This window comes from Pteronotus mesoamericanus, unplaced genomic scaffold (assembly GCF_021234165.1).
Source record: "Pteronotus mesoamericanus isolate MK-2021 breed Mesoamerican mustached bat unplaced genomic scaffold, CSHL_Meso_final contig_52, whole genome shotgun sequence".
Taxonomy (NCBI): domain Eukaryota; kingdom Metazoa; phylum Chordata; class Mammalia; order Chiroptera; family Mormoopidae; genus Pteronotus; species Pteronotus mesoamericanus.
The window spans coordinates 413,877-438,966 of record NW_026555189.1 but is presented as its reverse complement, the minus strand read 5'-3'; the positions used below and the strand labels follow the sequence as shown (position 1 = coordinate 438,966).

General features: G+C 42.5%; 1 protein-coding gene and 1 non-coding gene across 2 annotated transcripts in view; one reads left to right on the top strand and one right to left on the bottom strand.

Moving 5' to 3' along the window:
• Nucleotides 1–25,090, bottom strand: part of MBTPS1 (membrane bound transcription factor peptidase, site 1) — a 52,798-nt gene that overhangs the window by 15,592 nt on the left and 12,116 nt on the right. Inside the window, exons 3-13 of the mRNA XM_054579122.1 lie at nucleotides 24,398–24,655; nucleotides 21,355–21,558; nucleotides 19,700–19,810; nucleotides 19,141–19,250; nucleotides 17,691–17,807; nucleotides 17,187–17,254; nucleotides 13,244–13,346; nucleotides 10,793–10,944; nucleotides 8,031–8,192; nucleotides 3,373–3,517; nucleotides 450–638 (exon numbers count right to left, since the gene is read on the bottom strand). Of these exons, the coding sequence (XP_054435097.1) occupies nucleotides 450–638; nucleotides 3,373–3,517; nucleotides 8,031–8,192; nucleotides 10,793–10,944; nucleotides 13,244–13,346; nucleotides 17,187–17,254; nucleotides 17,691–17,807; nucleotides 19,141–19,250; nucleotides 19,700–19,810; nucleotides 21,355–21,558; nucleotides 24,398–24,655 (1,619 nt within the window). The remainder of the gene's footprint in view (nucleotides 1–449; nucleotides 639–3,372; nucleotides 3,518–8,030; nucleotides 8,193–10,792; nucleotides 10,945–13,243; nucleotides 13,347–17,186; nucleotides 17,255–17,690; nucleotides 17,808–19,140; nucleotides 19,251–19,699; nucleotides 19,811–21,354; nucleotides 21,559–24,397; nucleotides 24,656–25,090) is intronic.
• On the top strand, nucleotides 12,090–12,196 carry LOC129075311 (U6 spliceosomal RNA). The gene has a single exon (XR_008529618.1). It is a non-coding gene; the product is annotated as a U6 spliceosomal RNA (small nuclear RNA).

Below are 25,090 nucleotides of genomic sequence, written 5' to 3'. Positions count from 1 at the left end.
ACCCTAACAATTTGAACACAAGAATTTCCAATAATGAATGTAGAAAGGAACCGTCATATATCACAATTAATTCCATTCAAAAATTAAGAATTTGGGACTTAAAATTGAAATCACCTTATTCCTGAACACTAGCGCTACATAAAATTAACCCTACACTCCCTTTTAGAGAACATGTATTTTCTGCAACCATTTTGAGCTTGAAATTTGGTACAAAATAATCCTATCTGCTGTTGCTCAGCAACAGAATCAAAGGCACCATCGCTCATTACTGAGCTGGCTTTTAAACTCCAGCTGCTCTACAGGCCCTGGAATCAGCGATCATGGCCTTGAAGCCTAATCACACCAACTGTGCTTCAAACCCAAGACCCTGGGCTTTCAGCCTGTCCCTCCCTTCCTGGCAGGGGATGAGGGAGATTAAGAAAAACAAGCGCCTGTTGGCATGCACTTACCTCCACCTCTGCTGGGGAAGCTACGGTGATCATGACGTGCCCCTGCGCAATGCCTTCCCAGGAAGCCGCTTTCTTGGTGACAGAAATGGAGATGGCCAGGTAGCCTGACCAAGGCCACAACACGGAGGAGTAAGAGAAAGCCACTTCGATGTTGTCTCCATTTTGCGGTAAGTAGGGCTGCCAGTCAGGCTGCAGGAGAAAAACCAGCAAAGGCCAGAGTGAAGTGCTCAACTCCTCAATTACCTATAGAAGTTTCTGAGAAATATTTCATACTCTAAATAAAGCAAAATGAAGTTTATCCACAGACACTAAGCAACCTATAAACAAAGTGGCCTATGGAGTGTCTAACACATCATCCAATAGAAAACTCTAGAATCCACTATTTCTGAGAGCCTCCAATTTTAAAAAGAATCCCCCTCCCACCCTCCACCCCAAAGCTTAAAAAAAAACAAGGGGCACAGATTTTGACATACAACTTCTATCTGACAGAGAACTTAAATAAATGAAAACTCCCAGGTTTGAGGTTAGATCCCAGTTAGCTGTGTGCTTAAAGAATCACATTAATAGAAGGGACTCAAATAATAGAATTACACGGATGCAATCTGTCCCCAAATGCTGAAGCCAGCGATCAGGCGGGGGGAGGTTTATGGGACGCCTGGAGGAAGAGCTGGCGCAGCCCTTTCAGTCTCTCCCAGGTGTGAGGAAAGCAAAAGGGAAGCATGAGAGGAGAGCATCTGGAAGAAACATAAACTAGCTCTTATTCCAATTTTTCAATATTTCCATAACCAGTATTTTAAACCAGCCTAAATTACTAATGTCCCTCACAAACCAGATAGCAACAACATACTACCCAAGTGAGTCAGTGTATTTTAAAAAATTCTGAAGGAGAAAAATATTTGTAGGATACAGTATCATAAATAATGAGAAGGAAAGAGATTTTTAGTAAATGCTCTTGAGATCACTGGTTAGCAACTGAGAAATAAGTTAATTCTCACAGATAAAAAAATACATATTTAATTACATATTTAACAAGCATAAAAAGTCAGTAGAAAATGAAATTGAGATTTTTATTATATCTGTGGAGAAAAAGTTTTCTAATTTTTGAAACAAAAAAAATCACCAAAGATCAAAATTCAGCTACATGAAAATGTGAAACTTTACAGAACTTCTACTGCAAACTGAAGACCACCACTCAAAATTAAACAATAATCTGTGGGGAACTTTTTGCATAAAATACAACAATAGTAAATGCCTCTATGATACGAAGATCTTGCTCAGATGGATAGGGAAAACCTAAATTCCAGTAGGAAAAAAAATGGGCCAAGGCAATAAAAAGCTAATTTACACAAGAGAAAATATAATCAATAAAGAAACCTGGAGATATTTACCTTACGAATAACTGAAAAGCACAATAAACAAGGTACCCATTTTACCCCCTCTAAATTTCAAGTTAAAAGATGAACCGCCTAGAAACAAACCAAATGCCCATTAAACAAAATAAGACCTATCCATATAATGGAGCATTACTCAGCCATCAACAGGAATGAAGCGCTCTGCTACGACACAGACGACCGTTCAAGACATCGCGCTCGGTGAGAGAGGCCAGTCACAAAAGACCGCGTATTGTCAGTTTCCGTTTAGGTAAACCCAGAGAGAGAGAAAGTGCTGGGGCAGGAAGAAGAATGGGGAGTGACTGTAAACAGGTGTTTCTTCTTGGGGTGATGAAAATGTTCTAGGAGTGTGTAATAGTGACAGTTGCATCACTACTGGTGAATGCACTAAAAACCAATGAATTGCACAATATAAAAGGGTAAATTTCATGATATGTAAATTTTATCTAATTTTTTAAAAACCTCATGGAATTAAAAAAAGAAAAATGTTCCACCCAGCGCAGGCCCGGGGGGGACAGTGCCTCTGTGACCACCGGCAGCAGTCGGAGGCGGCGGACCTCTCCTCGGAAAGAATGTGAGGGCAATGCACCAAGAGCCTCAGTAACGTCCATGGCCTCTGGATTCAGGATTCCAACTGGGGCGGTTACGTTATGGAAATGATTCAGAAGAAAAGGAAACCACATATAAAAAGATATTCAGTGAAATGTTAATATTAGAAAACCATGTACTTTTTTGTTCATAAAAGCAGAAAGTATGCAAATTATGGTTTGACAGTTCTATGTAATATTAAATGACCATTAAAAAGTACACTGGTGTCTGTATACACTTTTAAATGTTTCCAACATAATGAAAACTAAAATAAAAAAAAAGACTGAATTTTTGCCTACTGCATAATGTTAACAAAAAATATGTATTTCAGATAAGAACTGGAAAAGAATATTTAAAAAATAGTGGCTATGATCACTATGTTATGCACCAGACACTAATACTAAATAATACTGAATGCAAACAGTAATTGAAAAAAAAAAAAAAAAATGAACCAGCTGATATCCAAAATTAAAAAAATAATGGCTATGTTAGTGTGCTGAGGCTGGAAATAATTTATCTGTTCTCTTTCCCTATCCTTTACTGTTACGATAATGCTTATGTAGTAAGTATAAAAAAAAATATAAAAACAAAATTCAAAGACCATACCTTCTAGACCTTAGGCCCATTACTCATTAAAGAATAAAACAGTTACAAGTGGGCCTTTAATTATAGGTGGGAAATAATAAAGATGAAAGATCAAATGCAATTAGTCGATTCAGAAGCCAAACTCGAGGTGCCACAGTAAAATAATAGCAGACGGGTTTCACTAATTTATCCCTGACTTATGTGTAGAAGACTTAGGGGAAAATAAATCACTGCTTCCAATGCCCTGGCATCCCAGACGGGAGAAGAGAATCTTTCCTGTTTTACTTTCAGGAGAAAATGCTAAGGCACAAAGGTCTGGGCCAGGACTAAGTTCACTGAAAGCCAGAGAGCAGCTTCACCTTGTCTACAATTCGTCCTGTGACGCCCATGCCGTTGAGGATGGTGACATTGACGATGGTCGGCATTCCTCCATAATAGATGGGCTGGGAGCAGTAGGGCCACATGTAGGGACACTCAGTCAGATCTATGTAGCTGGGGCTCAAACTGAAACAAAGAATACAGCGTTAGAGTACAGCGTGCTAGAAAACAACACTGAAGTAGAGTGACTGTGTAGGAAGTCAACACTGGATCTGAGCCTCAGAAGGGCCCCCTTGCAGGGTTCCTCTCAGCAGGCATCTGGGAGCTTGGCTTTGGAATGCCCCCTGCGCTGAGCAGCTTGCCTAGACTGGCTAGTATAAACAATGGGATGGTGTGAAACACCTCCTTCCCTCTGCCAGTCTGGAACTTTGGTGGTTGTAACTGGCAGAGAATGAGGATGTGACCAGTCCCACTGAATGCCTCAGACTCAAAGAGTCTCAAATCACTGCAGCAAAGATGGGCTTTTTAATAAATGCAGCTGTGACAAATGGGTGGTCACTTGGCAAAAGATAAAATTAGATCCATACCTCACACCACACACAAGAATGAACCCCAAATAGATCATGGAGTCTCAAGAAAATAAAAGCCAACAAGTATTAGAAGAAAACCTGGGTGAATTTCCCTTTCAAACCAGTGCAAAAAAAGGCCTTCTGTGACTCAAAATCCAGGAGTAACAGACTAATAAAATAAAGTTGGCTATTTAAAAAAAAACAACAACTGCATGACAAACACTTCATAGAAAATCAAAAGACAACTGACGAACTGGGAAAAACGTCTGCAAATATATATCACCAACAAAGAGTTGCTATCCTTAACGTACAAAAAACCCTTAACAACCGAGGGACCAAAAGCTCCAGAAAAAAATGGGGAAAACAGCCCTAGCTGATGTGGCTCAGTGGATTGAGCACCGACCTGCAAACTGAAAGGTCACTGTCGATTTGATTCCCAGTCAGGGCACATGTCTGGGTTGTGGGCCAGGTCCCCAGGCCCCCAGGTCATGGGGACATGTGAGAGGCAACAGATTAATATATCTCTCACACATTGATGTTTCATTCCCTCTCTTTCTCCCTCTCCTCCCCTCTCTCTAAAAGTAAATAAAATCTTTTTTAAAAATGGGGAAAACAAATAGACACTTAACAAGAGAAGTATAAATGTGGTCATTAGGCATGGACAAAAGTGTTCAAACTCACTCTTAACTAGAGAAATGCAAATTACAACAATACTGAGAGACCATTTCTCACCGATCAGATTGGCAGAAAGTAATCAACATGACAGAGCTTTCTGCTGGTGAGGCTCTGGGAAAACAGGCACTCGGGAATTGCTGTGGAATATAAAACAGACACAACCCGTCGGGGGGTAATAGAGAGAAACCTCATAAAGCTCCCTGACCTAGGAATCCTACTTCTAAGAATTTTCTCTGAAGACACACACCTCAACAAAATTAAAATATTAGATACAAAGTTATTTTAAACAACAGTTTATGACTGTTAAAATATTGGAAACAGTTTAAATGCCCAAATATAAATAAACAGGTGCATAAACTATGGTACAACCACACTATGCAGCTATTTAAAAAAAAAAAGGAAGCTCTCTATGAATTAACATAGAGCAATTTCCAGGATACTGTTAAGTGAAAAGAGTGAAGTGTGAAGAGTGTCTGTAGTAATGCCATCCTTGGTGTATGAAAGGGGATATAAGAAAATACAGGGGGGCAAGGAGCTTTACAGTTCTAAGTACACAAAACAGTTTATTCTTGTATTACTACTAATTATTGTATTATTTTCCATACGAACAACTGTAAACCTACATTTGCCCACCCCGTATACATGTATCTGTTCATTTGTGCAAAAAGAAATACAAGAAAGTTAAACCAGCGACTGAGACTGCGACCGCAGGGGTGGGGGCCGGCACGGAGAGAAGGGGGGAGTGGAAACAGGGACAGAGGGAGGAGGCTGCACCTGCGTGCTGTTCTGACTTTAGAGCCACGGTAATAAAGACTTCCCATACCCAACACATAACTAGTTGAAATCAACCAGCAGGTGAGGGGAATCCAAAAAGAGATACAAACACTAACAGGTGAATTCAACTGGATTAAAACTGACTAACAAAACCACACTGATGGAGTGGAGAACGAAAAGAATTAACCTAACTTTGGAAAACAGTATGACTATATTCTGTAAAGCTAAAGATAAAAAGAACTAAACATAAATACTATACTCGAGTTAGTAAATTTGTTTTTGGGAAGGGCATGAGTTAGCAATTCAAAACCCACTCAATACGCACATCCTAGGACAGAGCAGACAAGCACACTGCGGACGAGAGCCAGGCTCCTTGCTGTTGGGGAAGGGCTACTGATAAGGGGAGGGGAGACTGGACTGACAGCTGTGGTGCTGGGCGGGGTCAGCAGATAGGAAACTCTGGTGTTAGGGGATCTACAGAGAGATATATGGAGAAATAGGTATAGATGTGTGAGTGCACAGACATTCCCTAGCTCTGCCTGCTGAAAAGGCCAAGAAACAAGGACGAGCATAGCTCCAAGGAGCACACCAAGTGCCCAGGTGTTGGTTTCTAAACACCACTCTCCAATTAAAGGACCCAGGCTGCTCAGAGAGAGAACTGAGACCAAGGCAGAGAATAAAAATGTTGTGTTGCCAAAAAGTGAGACAAAGTGCTCAAAAAATGATGGAGACATCTAAAAAGACACAAGAGCCAACTAGAAGGAGCTCACAACAGCCACATTTGGGACCATTTGAGCACCAAAATAAACAATGATGTTATTGGATTATATCCCACAGAGTCAAATATCTATGTTTCCATATTGAATAAATAAGTAAATGGAAGAGAAGAGATACCGCTTCCTTACAGAACTGCAATTAACAAGTGAGAGAAACAGAAAGTCACCATGGGGTAACCTCTACAGTAATAATCATACAGGCAAGAAACATCAATGGATGTTAAAATTAGTGAGAGACAATATGTGGGGAAACAAGATCATCTGAAAGTGCATCCCCACAAGCGATACTCAGTAGTCACGAAGGGACAAACAGTAACTGCAGTGGAGAAACCTGGCAAATGCCACCTGAGTAAGGTAGGCACCAGGGGCGGTGCCGCTCAGATCCCCTGCTGCGGAAGCACAGCCACGGACACCGCGGCTGCTGCCCCTCCGGTCCCTCCACCACCTCTGTGCCAAGGCCCCGCTTCCCCAGGGCTGTGCCAATCCAATGCTGAGCTCACGGGGTACCAGGGAAGGCCCATCCCTGTGGGACACAGGGTCCTCCAACAGGTGACTGTGGTGTAAGGATCCCTCATCAGCAGAAGCACTGTTAGACGTGTCCTGCAGCCTGAGGGGCTCCCTCTGGAGTTCTCCTTCCTTCCACCTCGTTTTACAGGCCTTGGGTCAGCACGGCAGTCCTGAGACTCTTCCCGCCCATTCCTGCCTCCTTCCCTTTTCCTTTCACAGGCCCCTCTCCCCCGGCAGATCTCTTGGGCAGGTAACTCCACCTCAGGGTCTGCTTCCTGGAGGGCCTGGACCAACACATTACCTAGACTGGATGATGCAAATGAACTCTGCCAGTAGTAAGAGGAAGAACTCTAAGGAAGTGTCCTCGATTGGAGGAGACCAAGGAGACCTGACAACTAAACACCATGTGAGATGCTAGACTGGATCCTAGGCCAGGAAAAGGACAGTTGTGGGACAATGGGTGGATACTGAATACAGTCTACAGATTAATCAATGGTAATGTATCCATTAATTTCCAGGCTTTGAGGCTTATACTACAGGGTAGGGCAATAGGTTTACAGTTGTTTGTATGGAAAATGCAATCATTAATAAACAATAATAAAAGGATAAACTCCGTGTTTCAGGTACTCACAACTATAAACTCACTTTTTGCCCACTCCTGTATGGTTATGTAAGATGTTCACATTAGGGAGAGCTGAGTGAAGGATTATGGATCCTCATGTACTATTTTTGGAACTGTTTTAAATCTAAAATCATTTCAAAATAAAAAATAGAATCTCTTCACCAAAAACACATAACCTCAAGCTCATCATAACCGGGCATCAGATAAACCCACGGCCAGGGGCAGTCTATGAAACGAGTAACCTGTGCTCCCAAAGGAGTCAGAGTCATGAATGACGACAAGTCAGATGGACTGGCAAAGGCTTAGGAAGCTGAGAAGACATGGCAACTAAACGCAAGGTGGGGTCTGGGTCCTGGACTGAACAAAGGCCACGAGGGGAACACTGGTGAGCTGTGAACAAAGCCTGCAAGTTCATTACAGTATCAATGTTCATTTGTTAGTTTTAATTGTGAAATTACAGTCATCTAAGATGGGGGCCACTAGAGGAAGCTCAGTAAAGGATCTATGAGAACTCTCTATACTATTTTTGCAAATTTCTGTAAACCTAAGATTATTTCAAATGGAAGTTTTAACAGGGAATTGTTATTTTAATCCATTCATGTGAGAGCAGTTAAAGTTCCACCAGCCGGCACCCGGCAGAGTGAAGCTCTCCGTGAAGGCCCCAAGTGCAGTGCGACTAGTGATTGGTTCCCGTTTGGAAGTTAACATTTTGTGCAGAGGGAAAAGCACCCTCAGAACAGAAGAGAAAGGCCTATTGGAAAGGCAAACACACTGACCTTGCCTGTGGTTTGTAACTGTTGAGGATCTGATAGGCTCTGAGCAGGTCCAGCTTGCCATGGCCTTGCTCAAACATATTGACACCAGGCAGCCTCCGGGCTGACGCAATCAGGGCCTGCTTCATGCTGGCCGGATTCACCAATTCACGTTTCTGGACGGTGCTGGGGAGAAAATCATGTATTTGCTCATTTTCTTGTAAAAGAGTGAAAAGCTGATTATTTCTAACCTGCAAATGTGACCTCTAATCTTGTTTTGTCTGCAATGGAAGCTGCTTTGGTAGCCCCATGCCAAGATAAAAACGAACGTGTTTCATTTCTGCACCAGACTCAGGAGTGACCAGTTATTAGCCTCCCACATGGCTTGTTGAGAACAGGGACTCACAGGCAAGTGCTTGTTTATACTAAATGGATCAGAGAAACTAAATTGACCTTACAGGTTACAGTAGGCAGGAATAGATAAGAGGTACTCGCTCCTCAGGAGGAGCTAGGAGGAAAGAGACAAGCTGGGACATGGCCTATCTGGGAAAAGCAAAGGAAAACAGACGGGCTCTGGAGAGACAGGCTGACGCCCGCCGGGCCAGAGGCACAGCATTGGAGTGGAGTCACCGCCGCACTGCAGAAGCCCGCCTTTTTTGTTTTGGAGGCGCCTGGTGGATGAAGATAGCGGAACTGTGCGGACCTGAGACCCCCTTAAGAGTTTCAGCATCAAGATGCACCCAGACAAACTGGAACACTCAGCTCTGTTTGGCCAAGAACTTAATGACACATCTGCAGGATCAACTTCTTAAGAATGCTAGCAGAAGAACATTCAATTCTGTGTATCTATGTATTACAAATACAAGTAAATTTTAACCTCTAAACGTAGGGAAGAAAATCCAGTAAGCCAAAGAAAAACTTACTCTCCTAAGTCCCTAAATCTTTCTTTATAATGGTGGTTGCTCTTGGAGTGCATGCAGGCTGTGTTTGTTTTTTAAACAGGTCTAGATGGGAAATCTGACATAAGGAGAAGAGGACAAAAAGTGGGACCGATTCTCAATGAAAATAAAAAAACAGCTAAAAGCTCAGCTATCGGTCAACAATCTTACCCTCTTCCTGCTGATAAAGCCAGACCAAAGGTCAAGTTCCAGTTCTGCAGGGAGCCTCCGCTGAGAGGCTGGAAGCTAAGGGAGCACTTCTTTGTTGCTCGGCATCTGTTCTGAGCTATTTGTCAGACCGTAAAAATACTTCTGAACTATCACAGTGGCATTTTTATCTGAGGGAAGTGAAAGGTTTCCCTGACACTGAAAATATCTGCGCTTAGAGATGTCACTGGAAATGGAAAGCACACCGTCCTCATCTCCCTACTCATTTGACAGGAAGGAGATTTGACAGACTTAACAGTGGAGCCTGAAACTATGTGCCTGCTAAAAATCATGGCAAGTGGGAGACGTAAACCAGTATTTTTTTGTTTCATAATCAATGAGAATGGAAACAAGAGCCCTGGCTGGAGAACAGAAGCCCAGGAGAGCCAGGTAACTCCACAGTCTGTATTCCCTCCCCTCTTCTTTCACTGTGCGTAACACCAGGGTGAGAAAAACAGCTGCAACGGGGAGACAATGTTTCCAACAGGCATAGGGTTATTCTTCAAAGACTACTCTGGCCAATGTTAATAATTTCAAGAGTCTGGCTCCAAACTATAAAGGAAGAATGAGAAAGGAGGAAAGAGATAAGTATCTACATCTTTATGAAAGATTACTAATAAAATGTCTCTGGCATTAGGAGCTAAAATCAGTATCAATCTACTTACTTTTAAAGAGAATTTTAAATATAAAAACATTATCATTTGCCTGTTCTAATTTAATTTTAAAATTAACAAAAAGTATAACTTTGAAAAATGTAGAGTTTTATGTTATCACAACACAAAAGCTCAACTAAAGCTTCACCTAAACAGAAAGGTTTTTTGAGGGGCAGGGTGAGGGTTGTAATATAAAATAAGTGCTAGCTCCTAAGACACCTTCTTATAATTCAGAGAATAGGGCACTATGGGCTATCTAACTAAGAGCATGCGCACGTGGATTCCAGTTGACTGTCTTTGAGAACTTCAGTTTTGTTAACTGCAAAACTAAGGGTCGATCACTAAGCTCCATTCCAACCATAAACAGGATTCAACAAGACGAAGAGAATATGGAAAGTACAGAGAGAAACTTGTCTTTCATAAAGGAGAGTTGCTTGTCAGGCCCACTGTCTGGTTTGACAGCCCCTTAGGTAACAGAGAACATTAAAAGGTGAATCCCCAAGGAAATGGAGAATGTGACAGGGAAATATCTTACTTTTTGATCCCTGCCTGGTAGGCACACTTGCTTGGATGTAACAAATACAGCTGTAGCACAGAAATGGCATAAAAGCAAACAAAATGGGGACAACACAGACATGGGAATCTTTGTGCTGTCCTCTCAATTTTGCTGTGAACCTAAAATTCTTTGAAAAAAAGCCTTAAAAAAAAAAAAACCCAGATAAAGTCAGATCTCAAACATAAAAAATGTAACAGGTATTTTGTCCTTATACACTGATTTAATGGTTTAGTTTACAGACTGTGTTCCCACGTATGTCCTTGAACTCTCACAAGAATCCTCCATCAAAAATGCACTCTGACCTCTTCTGTAGCAATGAAGAAACAGATGGAGCAAGGCCACATGATGTGCTCCTAAACTCTAACCTGGTGACAAGCAAGACTCGGCTCCCAGTCTGCTGGCACCACCTCCTCTCTGCTAGGCAACACTCACCTTACTAGCAAGGTGACAGCGCCGGCGACCACTGGAGAAGCCACACTGGTCCCCGAGAGGGCCCGGCATCCCCCTTTCATACCGGAGCCCCTCACTCCAGCACCATAGGTGACAATATCAGGTTTCATTCGGCCATAGCCTCCCGGTAGCTCCTATAAGTAAAAGTAGGTTGGTTTGCATCGTATCACACACTGGCACTCAGTTGCATGTGGTTAGCAGTGAATAAAACCAAAAGAGAAGTACGGGCTCCTTAAACACAGTGTAATCTCAGTACAGTACTGGCTTTCGTCTGAAATTCACTGAAATACAGAAAACAAGCTTAAATGATAATGTAGAAAATACAATTATTTTTGGAGTGCTTTATGATAACCAGTGCATTAATAATGCTATAAAGCAATTAAAAATGAATATTTTTGTTATCATGCAACACTACAAATTGGAAACTGAATTATCTCTAGATAACTTAAAAATTAGACATATCTTAGAAAAATCAGAAAATTAATATTAAAAATTAGGAAAAGGAACATTTTCTTTATAAGGGAAAAAAGTACATAACATGTATTACTGAAGATTTTAATCTGCCACCAGAAGGGAAGAGAAAAAAACCTTCAGAATGATAAATGTAACTGTACGAGTAACTTAGGATTTTAACTGAGTACTTTGAAATTTCCTAGAAACTGAGGCAAAATGACAATTACAATAGGATCTTATGTTCTGTAGAAAGAAGTATCCATTTGAAATGAAAAAACCTTTCACGGCAATCAAACAAAAACAGACTTTGCATCCATCTATGTGGGACACTGCATAAAGAAATCTTCAATTACAGCTCTTTAAGATAATTCAGAAACATTTTTTGAAAAGATTTTATTTATTTATCTTCAGAGAGAGGGGAAGGGAGGGAGAAAGAGAGGGAGAGAAACATCAATGTGTGGTTGCCTCCCACATGCACGTGCCTTAACTTGGAATCGAACCAGGTGACCCCGATTCATAGGCCAGCAATTAATCCACTGAGCCACACCAGCTAGGGTGAGAAACGTTTCTCAAAATGCCATTAAAAAACAAGGCCTTGACAAAGCCAAGAGAATGAAAATGCACTATAATTCTGTGAAAGCATTCATGAGGGAGGCAGAGAGACATCAGCTGGCAGAGCGTCTCTCCCAAGTATTTAGCATTACAAAGAAAGTGCTGAGGAAGCACAGATGAACAGGTACAAAACACATCCCTGGGACCAGCTTTTTTAGGGTGGAGTCCACCAGACAGTGGCGACAATTGAATATCATCAAAAAGTAGGCATATCGTGCTCGCTTCGGCAGCACATATACTAAAATTGGAACGATACAGAGAAGATTGGCATGGCCCCTGCGCAGGGATGACACGCAAATTCGTGAAGCGTTCCATATTTAAAAAAAAAAAAAAAAAAAGGTAGGCATATCTGCCCTGGCTGGTGTGGCTCAGTGGACTGAGTGCCAGCCTACAAACCAAAGTGTCGCTGGATTAATTCGCAGTCAGGGCACACGCCTGGGTTGTGGGCCAGGTTCCTGGCGGGGGGGCGCTCATGTGGCAACCACACATTGATGTTTCTCTCCCTCTTTTTTCCTTCCCTTCCCCTCTAAAAATAAATAAATCTTTAAAAAAAAAAGAAAAAAAAGGAGGCATCTGAGTGCTGGGGCATGGGCCCACTGCGGGGCCGACTGAAAGCGGCGCCAGGCGAGGCGATCCTGGAGAGGGAGAAGGCTATCCCATGAAGTGGCGCCAGTGTGGACAAGGCTACGGCGTTGTCAGGAGGCTGTGACTCTTTTCTGGGACTTCACAAGACTTCGAAGCTTGGCACCCTTGAGTTAGAGCATCCAAGGGGTGATCCGACCCTGAAGGCTGCGAGGGGCAGGTGAGAGCACCCACTGCTGCCTGAGGGAGCATCTATCTAACTGTGTCTCCACCTCTGTTTTGATGGGTAGAGGAGGACAAATTAGCTGCATGATTAAACCTGGTGTAACTGAACTAACTTGCCAGCGTTATTTCCATTTTGTTCAGCTAAATACAATTATTTCTGTGTTAGCAGAGTTGATATTAGGTTCTTCTCACTAGCTTCTCTTGCTTCTTCTTAAGGCCAAAAAAATCATCCCACCTAGGAGCAAGAAGGGCTGCTCATCTTCCTACTAGTTAGGACAAGTGTGCATGAATCCAGCTGATCTAGAAATAAATTAAAAAGAAGTGGAACCAGGAAACACCACTCTTAAAGCCCCTGCCTAAGGCACCATAGTGACATGGTAGACATGAAAGGGGCCAGATCTCTTGTCCTCACGGCCCGGCGAGTACCCACAGACCTGGCCACCCGTGCATGTGAAGGCTGGGCTTACAAGCTGCTTTTCCATCTGCACACATATGTAACACCCAAAGGCTCTTAGACAAATGGTTCCTTTACGCACATCCAACCATTGAAAAAAAGCCTACCCAGGTAGTCATTCCCCTTGAAGAGAAGCGGGCGATGTTATCCTCAAAGTCAATGCCGCCTACTCCAATCACGTCCATTTGATCAGCAGGGTTATTCAGAGTGCTACATTAAGGCACAAAAACAAGGAATAAGAAGTAATTTTAAATGAATAATTCAAATAAGGGCAAACACTCCCCAAAAATCTAAGACTGTATTAGGTTCTTCTGTGACAAGACGCGTGAATGGGGTGGACTGTGGCTACTTAGAGCTGTCTTGTGGGGGCCATGCTCCCGGCCGCCCTCGCACCAGCTCGGATCACTTCCTCACGCCTGGAACGCCCATTCTTACTTTCCCTCCCTGTCTACTGACCATGCTTCGGCCCAAGACTGACTTTTCCCCTCACTACCTCCAGCTTGAAGGAATCCCTCCTCTCTTACATCACAAGACTTAACACTATGACAATTCATCACCTACTTATACGTTCTCACATCACTTTCCAATTGTTCCAAGTGTATTCATGTGCCGCTCCCCGCCCCCCCCGCCCCAGTCAGATCCCACATTTCTCTGGGAAGGAACTGTAATCACACGTTTGCATCTGCCACGGTCAGGAAGTTAGTTTTCAACTGTTTGTTTGCAGGGTGTTCCGCCTTCCTCACGGGGACTGCGGCAAGGACTATCATTACTGCGCAGAGCTCCTCTAAGAGAAGGTGCAAAGAAAAAAACCACTTAATTCTCTTCAATACCTCAAATGTACTAGATCTGCAAAGAAATTACAGTGGACTCTATAATGACAAAAATGTTTAAACTATAAAATCAAGATATAAACCAAGATGCAGCTAAACTATTTGAAAGTATAAAACAACCAGTTATAAAACTGCATTTTTGAGCTTTATCTATTACATATAGCTCTGCTACAAAAAACAAAACAAAAACAAAATCTCTGACAATTCAATAACCAAAACTGACTCCAAGTGGCTTAACTGACATTAGTAGCAAGATTCTAGAGCATGTGCTTTTAACCAACTGTTTTAAACCTCACAGAGTCAACCCTGGCACTGCCTTCTTAGCCCACTGGCCACTGACATGCTACCCAATGGTTGTTCAGAGGCACTAACAGGAATATTTTACTGGCTGATGTTAAAAATTTGTAAATTTCTATGAAATCACGGAGCAGAGCTTAGAATAGAAGTCAGTGACAAAACTTCCCATTGTAGTTCATGCAAAAAGAAGCCCCTGTCCCACCCTCCCTCTGCCTGTCAATCCCTGTGATAGTGTGCTTTAAACCCTTACATGTTAAGGGAAGCCAAAGAAACCTTTGCTGCTGCTGAAAGTGGGGGGAGCTGCAGCTGCAGATCCGTGCACCATGCAGTCTGAGTGTCAAGGGTGCAGGACCCTGAGAGAGCTCACAGCAAGGAGTACCTGAGGAGGCGAGCATTGTTTCCAGAGTGACTGGCAGCTCAATGCCTGCAATGAGTGACTCAGCAATTTGGTCCATTACTGTCACTGAACCAGCCCTACACGAGGCCCAAGCAGGAAGCCAGAAGTGCACAAGCTGTGCCGTGATGATTGCATGCCGTTCCCAGCACTACAAAGCAGATGCCAGATCTCTGTGCAGCTCTGAGGAGACACAATACATCTGACACAGGGTCCTCCTCTCCAGGGTTCTTGTCTAATACACTAGAAATGAACAACGCCTTGTTTAGAAGCCATTGAGTGTAACTGCCCAGAGAAGTCACAGGATTTCAGAAAAGCAACTAGTGTGTGGCCGGTCAGTCAGAATGGCACATGGAAGAGCTGGGAGTCCAGAGGTGTGAACAGAAGGCAAGCTAGGAGGGTCAGCAACAGGGACAAGTGATGAAGACTGGGATAAACGTGTACTGGACAGCACTGGACCTGAGGGAAATATACGTGCAGTAGTGAAAAACAAAGTCGAGCCAACACCACATGGCCCACAAGTCCTGAATATTTACTGTCTGATCCTTCATAGAAAACGTTTGCCAACTTCAGGCTAGAATACTGAGGACCTTGACAGGGGTGGTGGCGTGCGCCTGTAGTCCCAGCTACTTAGGAGGCCGAGGCAGGAGGATCGCTTGAGCCCAGGATTTCTGGGCTGTAATGAGCTATGCCGATTGGGTGTCTGCAGTAAGTTCGGCACCACTATGGTGACCTCCTGGAAGCGGGGGCCAGCAGGTGGCCTAAGGAGGGGTGAAACAGCCCAGGTCTGAAACAGAGCAGGTCAAAACTCCCGTGCTGATCAGCTGAATATTAAGGACCTTGAAAGCCAAGAAAAAAAATTTGATTTGATTCTGCAATAATCCACTGCAGAATCTGGAATAAGAAAACTGCCAGAACATGTGTTTTAACAGTAGAAACACACACCAAAAAAGAAAAAACAGCAACACTTATAGAGACTCTGTATCCATGGTGCTTTCCCTCTGTCGTCTGATTTTATCCTCAAAACCACCAACTGGGGCCGGCCTCATGCCTACCTGTGACAGGCGAGGAGTACGAGGTTCAAAGAGTGAAGGTCCCATAGCCTAAAAGAGGCAGATGGGACTAGTCTGGCTCCACACCTGCGCTCTTCCCAGTCCCACATCACCCATGCAGGAAGAGCTGGGGGGAAAAGACTGAAGGCAGAAAGACAGGCTCGGAAACCAACTCATAACCTGATGACTCTGAACTGATGAGGGCTGGCCTTGGGTGGGGACATCAGAAATGGGAGAAGTGGCAAACACGAGAAATATTTGGAAAGGAAAACAAGAAAACCTGATGGGATTATTTAGAAATTGGTGTTTTTCATGGTAGAGCTATAGTTAGAATGCATTTATGCCACCTATTGGTCAAAGCACATATTACTGATGACACAGGCAAATCCAAAATCTTGGAGCCCTTACAAGGAGATAGAATCACTGACTAAAGAACTCTTAGGCAAGTATGTATGGGTTTTGACCTATAAAAACATTACCTTCATATATTAACTATAACTTTATGCCCTGAACCCTCTGCATAAGTTCAGCCAGTTCTCACGGCCACTTGCTCTCCCCAGCACATGCTCCAGGGGTGCCACTGTAAGACGTGGCGAGTGTTTCCGAAGGCACAAGCACTTACCTTCGCTGTGTGCACCGTGGACACACATGTGCGGGAGGGAACACATACATTCGTCTCTACTTCTACAGGGTTATGGCACACTGAAGGCAGACCCTGGTCACCTCAAATTCTTTGTTACTGCACCGAACTACACATATCCTGGGTGCCCAATAACGGAGGGTGACAAATCCTATTGCAAAAGTATTTCAGCACCAGAGATTATTTATATACATTACCCAGAGAATTAAAATTGGAGAGAAATAAAACTGGGATCTCTAACCAAAGTTCACTGTCTGTGATTCAGTGACTAATGCTTCACATCTCATGCTGCTTCAGTTCACCATGACAGCACAGCACAGGAACGTTTCTGTGACACTGTTCTCTCTGCTTCCCCCTCTTGTCAATCTCCAAAGCTCCATCTGTCTATTCTGTTGCCTTCTCCCATGTTAGCTTCACTGTGCTTACACCTATCTTTCCTAAAGAGGCAGACCCCTCCTCTACCTCCTCACACCTATGCCTTGTACAGAGTGGGTCTCAAAAAACACTGCAGAATTCATTTATTTCTAACAGATTGACTTCCTGATTTTTGGGGGGGAAAAAAGTATAATATAAACTATAGGCCTCCAAATTTCTATTTATAGCAAAGTATAAAAGAAATTAAACAGAAACAAGACTGGCCTTAAGTTATCAAGTGCTGAAGCAAGCGATGGGAGCCTGAGGTTCATTATGCAGCCTGTTTTTTGGTATGTTGAAAATTTCCATATGCAGTTTAAGACAGATAAACAGGTATAGATAAATATAAAAACCGGCAACATTTTTCAGTTATTTCAGAGAAAAAAAAACACCTCTAAGTTCATCCCTATTGGGGATACTCACCCATAAAGAGGCCCATCATTGCCAATAGCAGAAACCATGATCACGTTGTTAGCCGTTAATTCCCACACCTACAAAATTAGCAAGCATTTAATTATGGAAGTATACCACTTTTAAACAAGATAACTCTCAAAAAATAACCAGCTTTGAAAAATCGTTCTTAAAAAAAGGGTTCCCACTGAAAATGGAACACTAGACCCTTACAAGCATGAATACGTTTGGTAACCGGTACCTTTAGAGATGACAAAAGCCATCGCATAGGACTATGGAGCACACGCAGCAGATACCAGCTTTCCAGGCATGTTCAGAAAACACAGGTGATGTTGGTTACATGAGAAGTAATCAACAAGGCACCATATGCTACTTCCAATGCAAGCCACTAAAGCTCAGGTCTCCACCCACCTGTCCTTACAAAGCAGTCACCTCATGGGATGAAGCCGTCAGAGTCGGGGCATGTGAAAAGGAGCCATCACCAAATATAACTTTCTGTGCAGTGACATCACCAACCTTGTCGACAAAGGGATGGTCCATGAAGTCGGGGCCACCGATGCTGAGGTTGAGCACATCGATCCTCTTTAAGATGGCATAGTTGAAGGCGTCCAGGAACCAGGATGTGTAGGACACCTGGGTAATGTTAAAACAGTCCCCCAAGTGTTTCAGTGAAAGTCTCAAAGTGCCACAACCGAGTTTTTCATTTTAAGGGTAAAGTATGAGCTCTTAGCGGCATGAAGCAGTAACTTAAACTTCAGAAATAAATCCCAAGGACAAATAAGGCTCTGAAACGTAAACTACTACATCCAGAAACCCCAAGTCCCTGGAGGGAGCTGGATTTCAGCGAGAGAGCATGTTCTGAGGGCGCCTACCTCTCCGGGTCTAAGGTACAGCTTCTTACCTTAAAGTGCACCTTATGCGGCAAAATCCCAAACTTCCAACTCCCCTTCTTATACGATGATTTATCCTAACACACTTGTCATAAGTCAAGCACTTCTAAATAGTTTAATGTATTTGTCTAATAATCTTTATTGCTAAATAGGCTGAGGAATAAATGGCATCAATAAAATTTATTTTATAGAATTATTTCTTTGATGTTCAATTCCTCCTGGTTTCCCAAAAGAAGTTAAATTCCTTTGTGTATCACCATTTAGGTGTTTCTATAAAATACAGAATTAAACTTATAATGGAAACAAGGTGAGTGTAATAATTAAGAATCATGTTTTTAAAAGGCTTTTAAAAATAAGACTACGTATCTGTATTTGCTTGTATATGCTAAAGAAGTTCCAGGAGGAGAGGGTATAAGAAGTTAAGCTCTCAAATGAGAGGCAGGGGAAAGTAAGGTAAGCACCTGCTGGATACGGACAGGGTTGGGAGAATTACCGTGTTACCTTTTACATAAATATATAAATTATGTATCACCTATACAAAAATTAAATTTTACAAATAAATACTAGGACCCTTCCCCACTTTTCTATAAATAGTTTCTAAATGAAGAGTAAGGAATAAGGCTTGAAAATCCACAATACTCAACACAATGCTAAGTGCTGGGCTACACAGGTGACCGGCAAGGTGGTCACAGTCCAGGAGGGGTGGCACGCACACACACACGTGATTATTCTCTCATGTGGAAAGCACAAGAAATGTGCCCAAGACATGGTGGCACAAGAGCCTCGGCCAGGCCCAAAGGAGAGGAAGAAACTGGTAGTCACGGAATCCCTGTGGGCAGCTGCCCCAGAGCAGGGTCTTCAGAGTTCAAGTGAGGCCAGCGGGGGGGAGGGGGTTTGAGGAGACGGGCAAAGCCACAGAGAAGGGACAGTGGGGACACAGCATGGCGCACATGGGACGCCAGCCGCAGCTCAGCCCACTGATGCGCGCTGCACTTAAACCAGTGTGTATTTTCTAGAGTTTTCATTTTTTACATTTAATATGAATCCTTTAAGTTTCAGGGGTCCTCAACACCTACCTGGTTGTTGGTAAAGACTCTGAAAATATGAAGTTCAGCATCTGGAGCAAATCCTTGGCATTCCCTCATGCTGGCTATCACCCCTGCCACAAATGTGCCGTGGCCCAGCCCTGTTGTTCATAGAAAAAAAAGTCATCACACGGCTGGTGACATGTGCCAGCGTGTAACATTTCAAACCACCAATTCCAACAGGCTCATTCTCCAAGTCTTAGATATAGAACCTCTGCTCCTCTGTACTGTCTCCCACGCAGAGCCCACACCCTACCTGACCCACTTCTGGGCCAGCCACCCTGCTCTCTCCCAGCAGGGGGCTTCTCCTCCCCCACGCACCTCTCTTCCTCCTCAAACACTACCTCCCAACACCCCGAAACATTTAGAAAAGTTTCTGCCAAAAGGCAGAACAACTTGAGTGTGTCTGAATAAATGCTGCACATGAACTGGTTAATCGTTGACACATAAAGTACTTAACCTTTAAAACAGAGGCTGGGAGTCATGCACGAAGCCCCCTTGTGAGGAGAAAATGCCTCACCGGTGGTGTCACCACTGTGCTGCCACCTACCGTCATCCAGCGTTCGCTCATTGGTCCAGTTGGTTCTCTCCTTCACATTTTTGAAGTGGGGATGCTTCTCACTCAGCCCAGTGTCAAAAACAGCAACCCTTACGTTAGCACCTTATTCCAAAAAGAAAGTAAACACAATCACATTTGAGAAATCATCTTTTTTAATATTTTGTCTGTCAAATACATCCCTCCTTGGGATCCGTGGAGAACATGCCATCAAGGGCCGAAGGCCCTGGGAGGGCATAAGGCAGGTGCTGTGCCCCGGGGGCCCGGGCTGGGCCAAGACGGAGGAAAGGGGCAGCTGGGGGGCGCCATCTTCTGCTGCTAAACAAGACCTGAAGATAAGCAGGAAATCTCTCCGGACGCTCCTCAACAGCCACCGCTTCCCCTTCAGACAATTTCCTCCAGGTCTCCATCCCCTCACCTCCTCAGAGAGGTGCTTCACGAAGCACCCCCTCGGGAAGCGGGGCCAGCTATCTACTGAGTCTACTCCAAATACTGGCCAAAAGCCATCCGCACCAATGTGAAACAACTGAAGCTATCAGACCAAGAAATTCCAGAAAACATGTAGAAAAAGAATAAAAGATAATTCTGTTAGTTAACAGCTAATAGCTGCAATGAAGGTAATGTGTTTCTAGTATGAAAGTTGTGTTTACATATCAATACTACCTTTAATAAACTATTATAGTGAGATAACCATCAAAATGCACTGCTTACTTTTTAAAAATGCATACATAAAATTGGAAACCATTTGGTTTGGAGGGGATTAAATAATGCTTTTCTGAAGATTAGAGATTTTGTTTTGTGAAGGAGTTTTCACCTTAAAAGGCTAAAACCGAGAAGACACAATCATTTTAATAAAATCAGTTCACCAGGTGTTAAAAGCTTAAGTACCTTGGGTGCTCTGAAAGGCAGACAGCTGACGAACTCAAAGAAGAGGTAGGGTCTCTAAGTCTAGGAGACACAGGTGGACAAACTGTGATGTGCTGGGGACTAAGGAAAAGCATTTACAGTTGAAAGTCAGGGTCCAAATCTTCACATTAGTTGAAAAAGAAATCTTCTGCTATGATGAATCAGTAAGAAAAGAAAATCTTATTGGATGTGAGTCTCTTTCACAGAATATAGTCATTAATATTGTTTCCTGCTCGGAAATAAATCATCAACAAGTGCGAGTCAATTAATTAGCCATTCTGCACAAAGGGCACCACACCGGAGTGATAAACTCATTTTCATGAAACCGCCCAAATCAAGGTAACTATCTTTGAGTTTGATCTCTTTCCCAGAGAAATTATAGAACTTTGCTGGACTATCACTCAGCTCTAACAGCAAGCACTGCTGTGTGTGTTTGTGTATGTGCTGTGCGTGTTTGTGTATGTGTCAAGAGGAAAGAAATGCTTCATGATCTACCTCTTGTAACCTCAGAAATGGTACAGAAAAATAAGACTCAAAAAGTAAACAGGATTCAACGATTAGAAAAGCCATAGAAAGAGATACCCAGCACAGCAGGAGTCAGAGACAACGGGCAGCCAACTGTGTCTAGCTCAACAAATAATGAGAAGCAGAGATGCATGAGGCCATCTGGTTTCAGCACTAGATACTCAAGAGGGCAGCCTTGTCGCCACCAGACCCTGCACCGCTTCCGTCACAGCACACACCTGTATATCCCATCTGCCAAAGCACATCCGCCTGCAGGGTCTGGGCAACCTGGCGTGGGATGGCTCTCAGCAACCGTCGACTCGAATGTCTTCCCGTAGCGTGCCAGAACCCAGAGCCTAGGGAGAGGCTGGCTCTTCGCAGGGGACGGGACGACTGCCACTTCTGACTCCATCGGGTTTCATTACAGGGCACTACGGGGTCAGCTGAGGCCAAGAAAGGAAAGATACTAAAATGACACGATGCTTGTCAGAGAAAACAATCATTCTAAACAGGACTGATTACCTTCTGAAATCCTGTCTAATGGAAAATGAGATTCTCTCCCTTTGCTGTAAGAGTTTTCTCATTGCAGTTATATTTATAGCATATTAGCCATCATGTGGTTCCCAAATAGTTTTTTACCTGTAATTTTCTAACCATGCAAGGCAGAAAGAATGATAAAAATAATTATTTTTAAACAATAAAGCCAACTGTATACTAAAACTGAAGATTTTTCATCAGCAACCTGCTCTCACTGGACAAGAAAACGGGAAGGGGGAGTTGAAGGGAACGGCTGCCATTCAAGTGGAAGGTTTTACAGCGCTGCTTTCCAGGGGCAGGAAACGGCCTCGTTATCCCATTACACCTTTCTCTGGCCAAATAGCAATAGGACCTTTTTTCAACTGCATATTTCTTGATATTCTCACTATGCTTCTCTACTAGAATGCCACCTTTCAAAGCACAAAAGGGCTACAAAGGAGTCAGGGCATTTCTGAGGGTGAGGGAGCTGCGTTGTACCTTAATTTGGTTGTTAGGAACCTGACTGTACACTTTCATCACAACTTGCCCCAGTGTTCACTAAAAAGCATAGATTTTACTACCTGTAAATATCTTTCTTTTTTTTTTTTTAATGGAGAAAGCAAAAGAAATATCACAAGAGCTGTCCCTTTACTTTTCAAAGACTATGCTCTAATGGAGAAAAAAACTGTATTTCAACTCAGTTTTAAGAAGAGCAAATCTGTAATGTTACTGAAGTTCTGTTTCTAAAGCAAATTACTATCATTTTTATTCTGGTCTTACCGAGCTACACCCATGAAAGTACAGGGAACTAGAAAAATATATAGTCATGTCAATTCCACTGAGTAATTGTTTGCACGATAGAACTGAAATTATTCTGTATTGAACTTCCTGTGTTGATTCTGTTCTTTAAGTCAACAGCATGGGACAATACTTGAGGTATTTACTGAAGAAAAATAGTTACAACAAGGGAGGGGTCTGTTCTGCTTTAACGACTGAATTCAGTTCTGGCTTCACTCTTTGAGAACAATTTAGAAAACCGTAGAACATTAAAGGAAAGCAATTAAAATGATGAGGGGGCTTGAAATCATGTCACATGAGTAAGTGTTAAAAGAACTGGAGATTTTTCTCACCCGGAGCGAGGCATGGATATCTTCAGAATACATCTTTACAGACTGTCTGAAGGGAAAACAGGTTAGCTCTGCCTTACGGCTCATGGAACGGAGGCAGGGATGAGATCCAGAGTAAGGCAGGCTTCACTGTCTCACTCAGGTTTAGGTTTCAGCCTAAAATAAAGCAAGGCCTTCTAACAACAGAACCCTAGAAACAAATAACATTTAATGTCTACTTACGATACCCTAAAACCTGCTGAGCCCTCTTTACACGCACTATTTCATTTTGTCTTCATAAGAACCCCATGAGGTAGGTAATATTATCTTCACTTCTTGGACGAGGAAAGTTGAAACTTAAAGAGAAACCGCTTACCACATGCAGTCACAGGTAACACCAAGAGACACGGGCCCCTAGGGAAGTACATTATCTCCTAAGTCAAGCACAGCCAAGCACAGCATTAGAACTGTCACGCTGGAGAGTGTATAAAGCTCAACCATGGGATTCTATGATTACTGTGCTAAAATTAGGCATTTCCATGTTTCCTAAAATATTCTGAAGCTTTTTAAGACTAAAAAAAGAATAAAAAAGAACAATGTATAATATTTGGTTAATTGTACAAGGTTTGATTTGTTTTTATCTTTCTGGATCGTCTTGAGGTTATTGCTTTTTAAAGAGAAAAAGCACCACAAAACATCTGGACAAGTAGAAAGAGCTCTGAAGACGTCAGATACCTAAACTGCAAAGCTGACTGAGACTGAGAAGTGGCTGGTCACACTATGCAAATTAGTTAGCCTTAGTCCCTGTTTTGTTTTTAAATCTCAGAGGCTCTCAGGCCTAGTATATAAAGGAACAAAAACAAAATTTTATTTATTATTTCTTCCAATGAAATAAATAATAGTAAATGATAATAGAACTAGACATCTGCTACCCCAGTTTATAACAAACTGGAAAAAAAACCTTTCCTTTGCTATGCTTTGGAAAACATTATGTAATAAGCAGGCAATTAATATTTGAGGATAAACTCTATCTTGACAAGCCCAAGCTGTAAAGATGTAGTAAACAATAAGCCCTCAAGCTGAAAAGGCAATAATCGAATCTTCTCATCTTCACACTTGCACAGCTTAGGACTGAAATGAGCCCAGCAAAGGCATGATTGTGCACGGTCAGGAGACTCTGAGAAAACAAGATGAAACCCAAGGAAAAGAGGTGCCATGAAAGACCAAAACACCCTGACAGAAGCAAAATGCAAGCAAGGAGGAGCCTGAAAGACACCACCTTTCATTCCAGAGTGTGAAGGGACCTCACAGCCTCGATATCTGAAGGCTCTGAGCTAAACCTGGGTGAAAATCAACAGAAACGAAAATCGCTCTCATCCTCTACTGTAAACTTTGATTATTTTTCCTACCAGAATAACATGAAGTCTCTTTTTGGTTTTTAAATTCTTGCCCAGAAAATGTTCACAACTGAGGAAACTAGATGAAATGTCATGTGTGATCACTGTACTATTTTTCAACTATCTACCAGGTTGAAAATTTTCAAAACACAACTGAAGGTGGGGTAGGGTGTGGAACACAACATGGGTGAATATGCACGTTCTCTCTCCAAACCCAAGTGAGACGGAACGGCTGCAGAGCGGCCTGAGATCTCGGTACTCACACTCGGCGTACTTGAGGGAACGAAGGACCTTCCGTTGGGGTGTCACCCGTTTGATGTTTGGATGATCTTCAAGTGTTAACAGCCCCGCCTTCTGTTTTTCTTTTATCTGAATCACCTCAAAATCACTAGGGTAGTCACTGGATGGATTATTTCGAGGAATAATTCTCCAATTGTCTATTTCACTGCTCTTCAGGGCACTTGAAATAAATGAATTTCTAGCTTTGGCTGTAAAGTATCCATTGAAAGCCACAATATATTCTGAAATCAATGACCACAAATAAAAATAAGAATTTATGTACATAGATAACATAAGATTATATATAACCTGAAATTTCCCTGGTTAAAAAAAAAACAAAAAAACTTACATATCTTAAAACCCACAGAGTAAAGAACAGTATATACATGGACTGATTTAAATGCTCTGGACAGCAGTTTCCTGAGCTTTGAATTGAAATGATCTGTATGAATCCCCTGATCACAGACTACATTTCTCCAAATCAGATACCTATGCTATTTTTTTAAAAAGTAGATAATAATAAAAGCTTGAATATACGGCAAAGAAATACATGTAAGTTTTTCAAATAAGCCAAAGGAATCAAGAGAAGTGAAGGCTCAGCTTTATTTTACTGAAAAACAGTAACAAAATCTGGAGAGTATATAAGACTATGTGCTAGTTACCACATCTGCTCACTT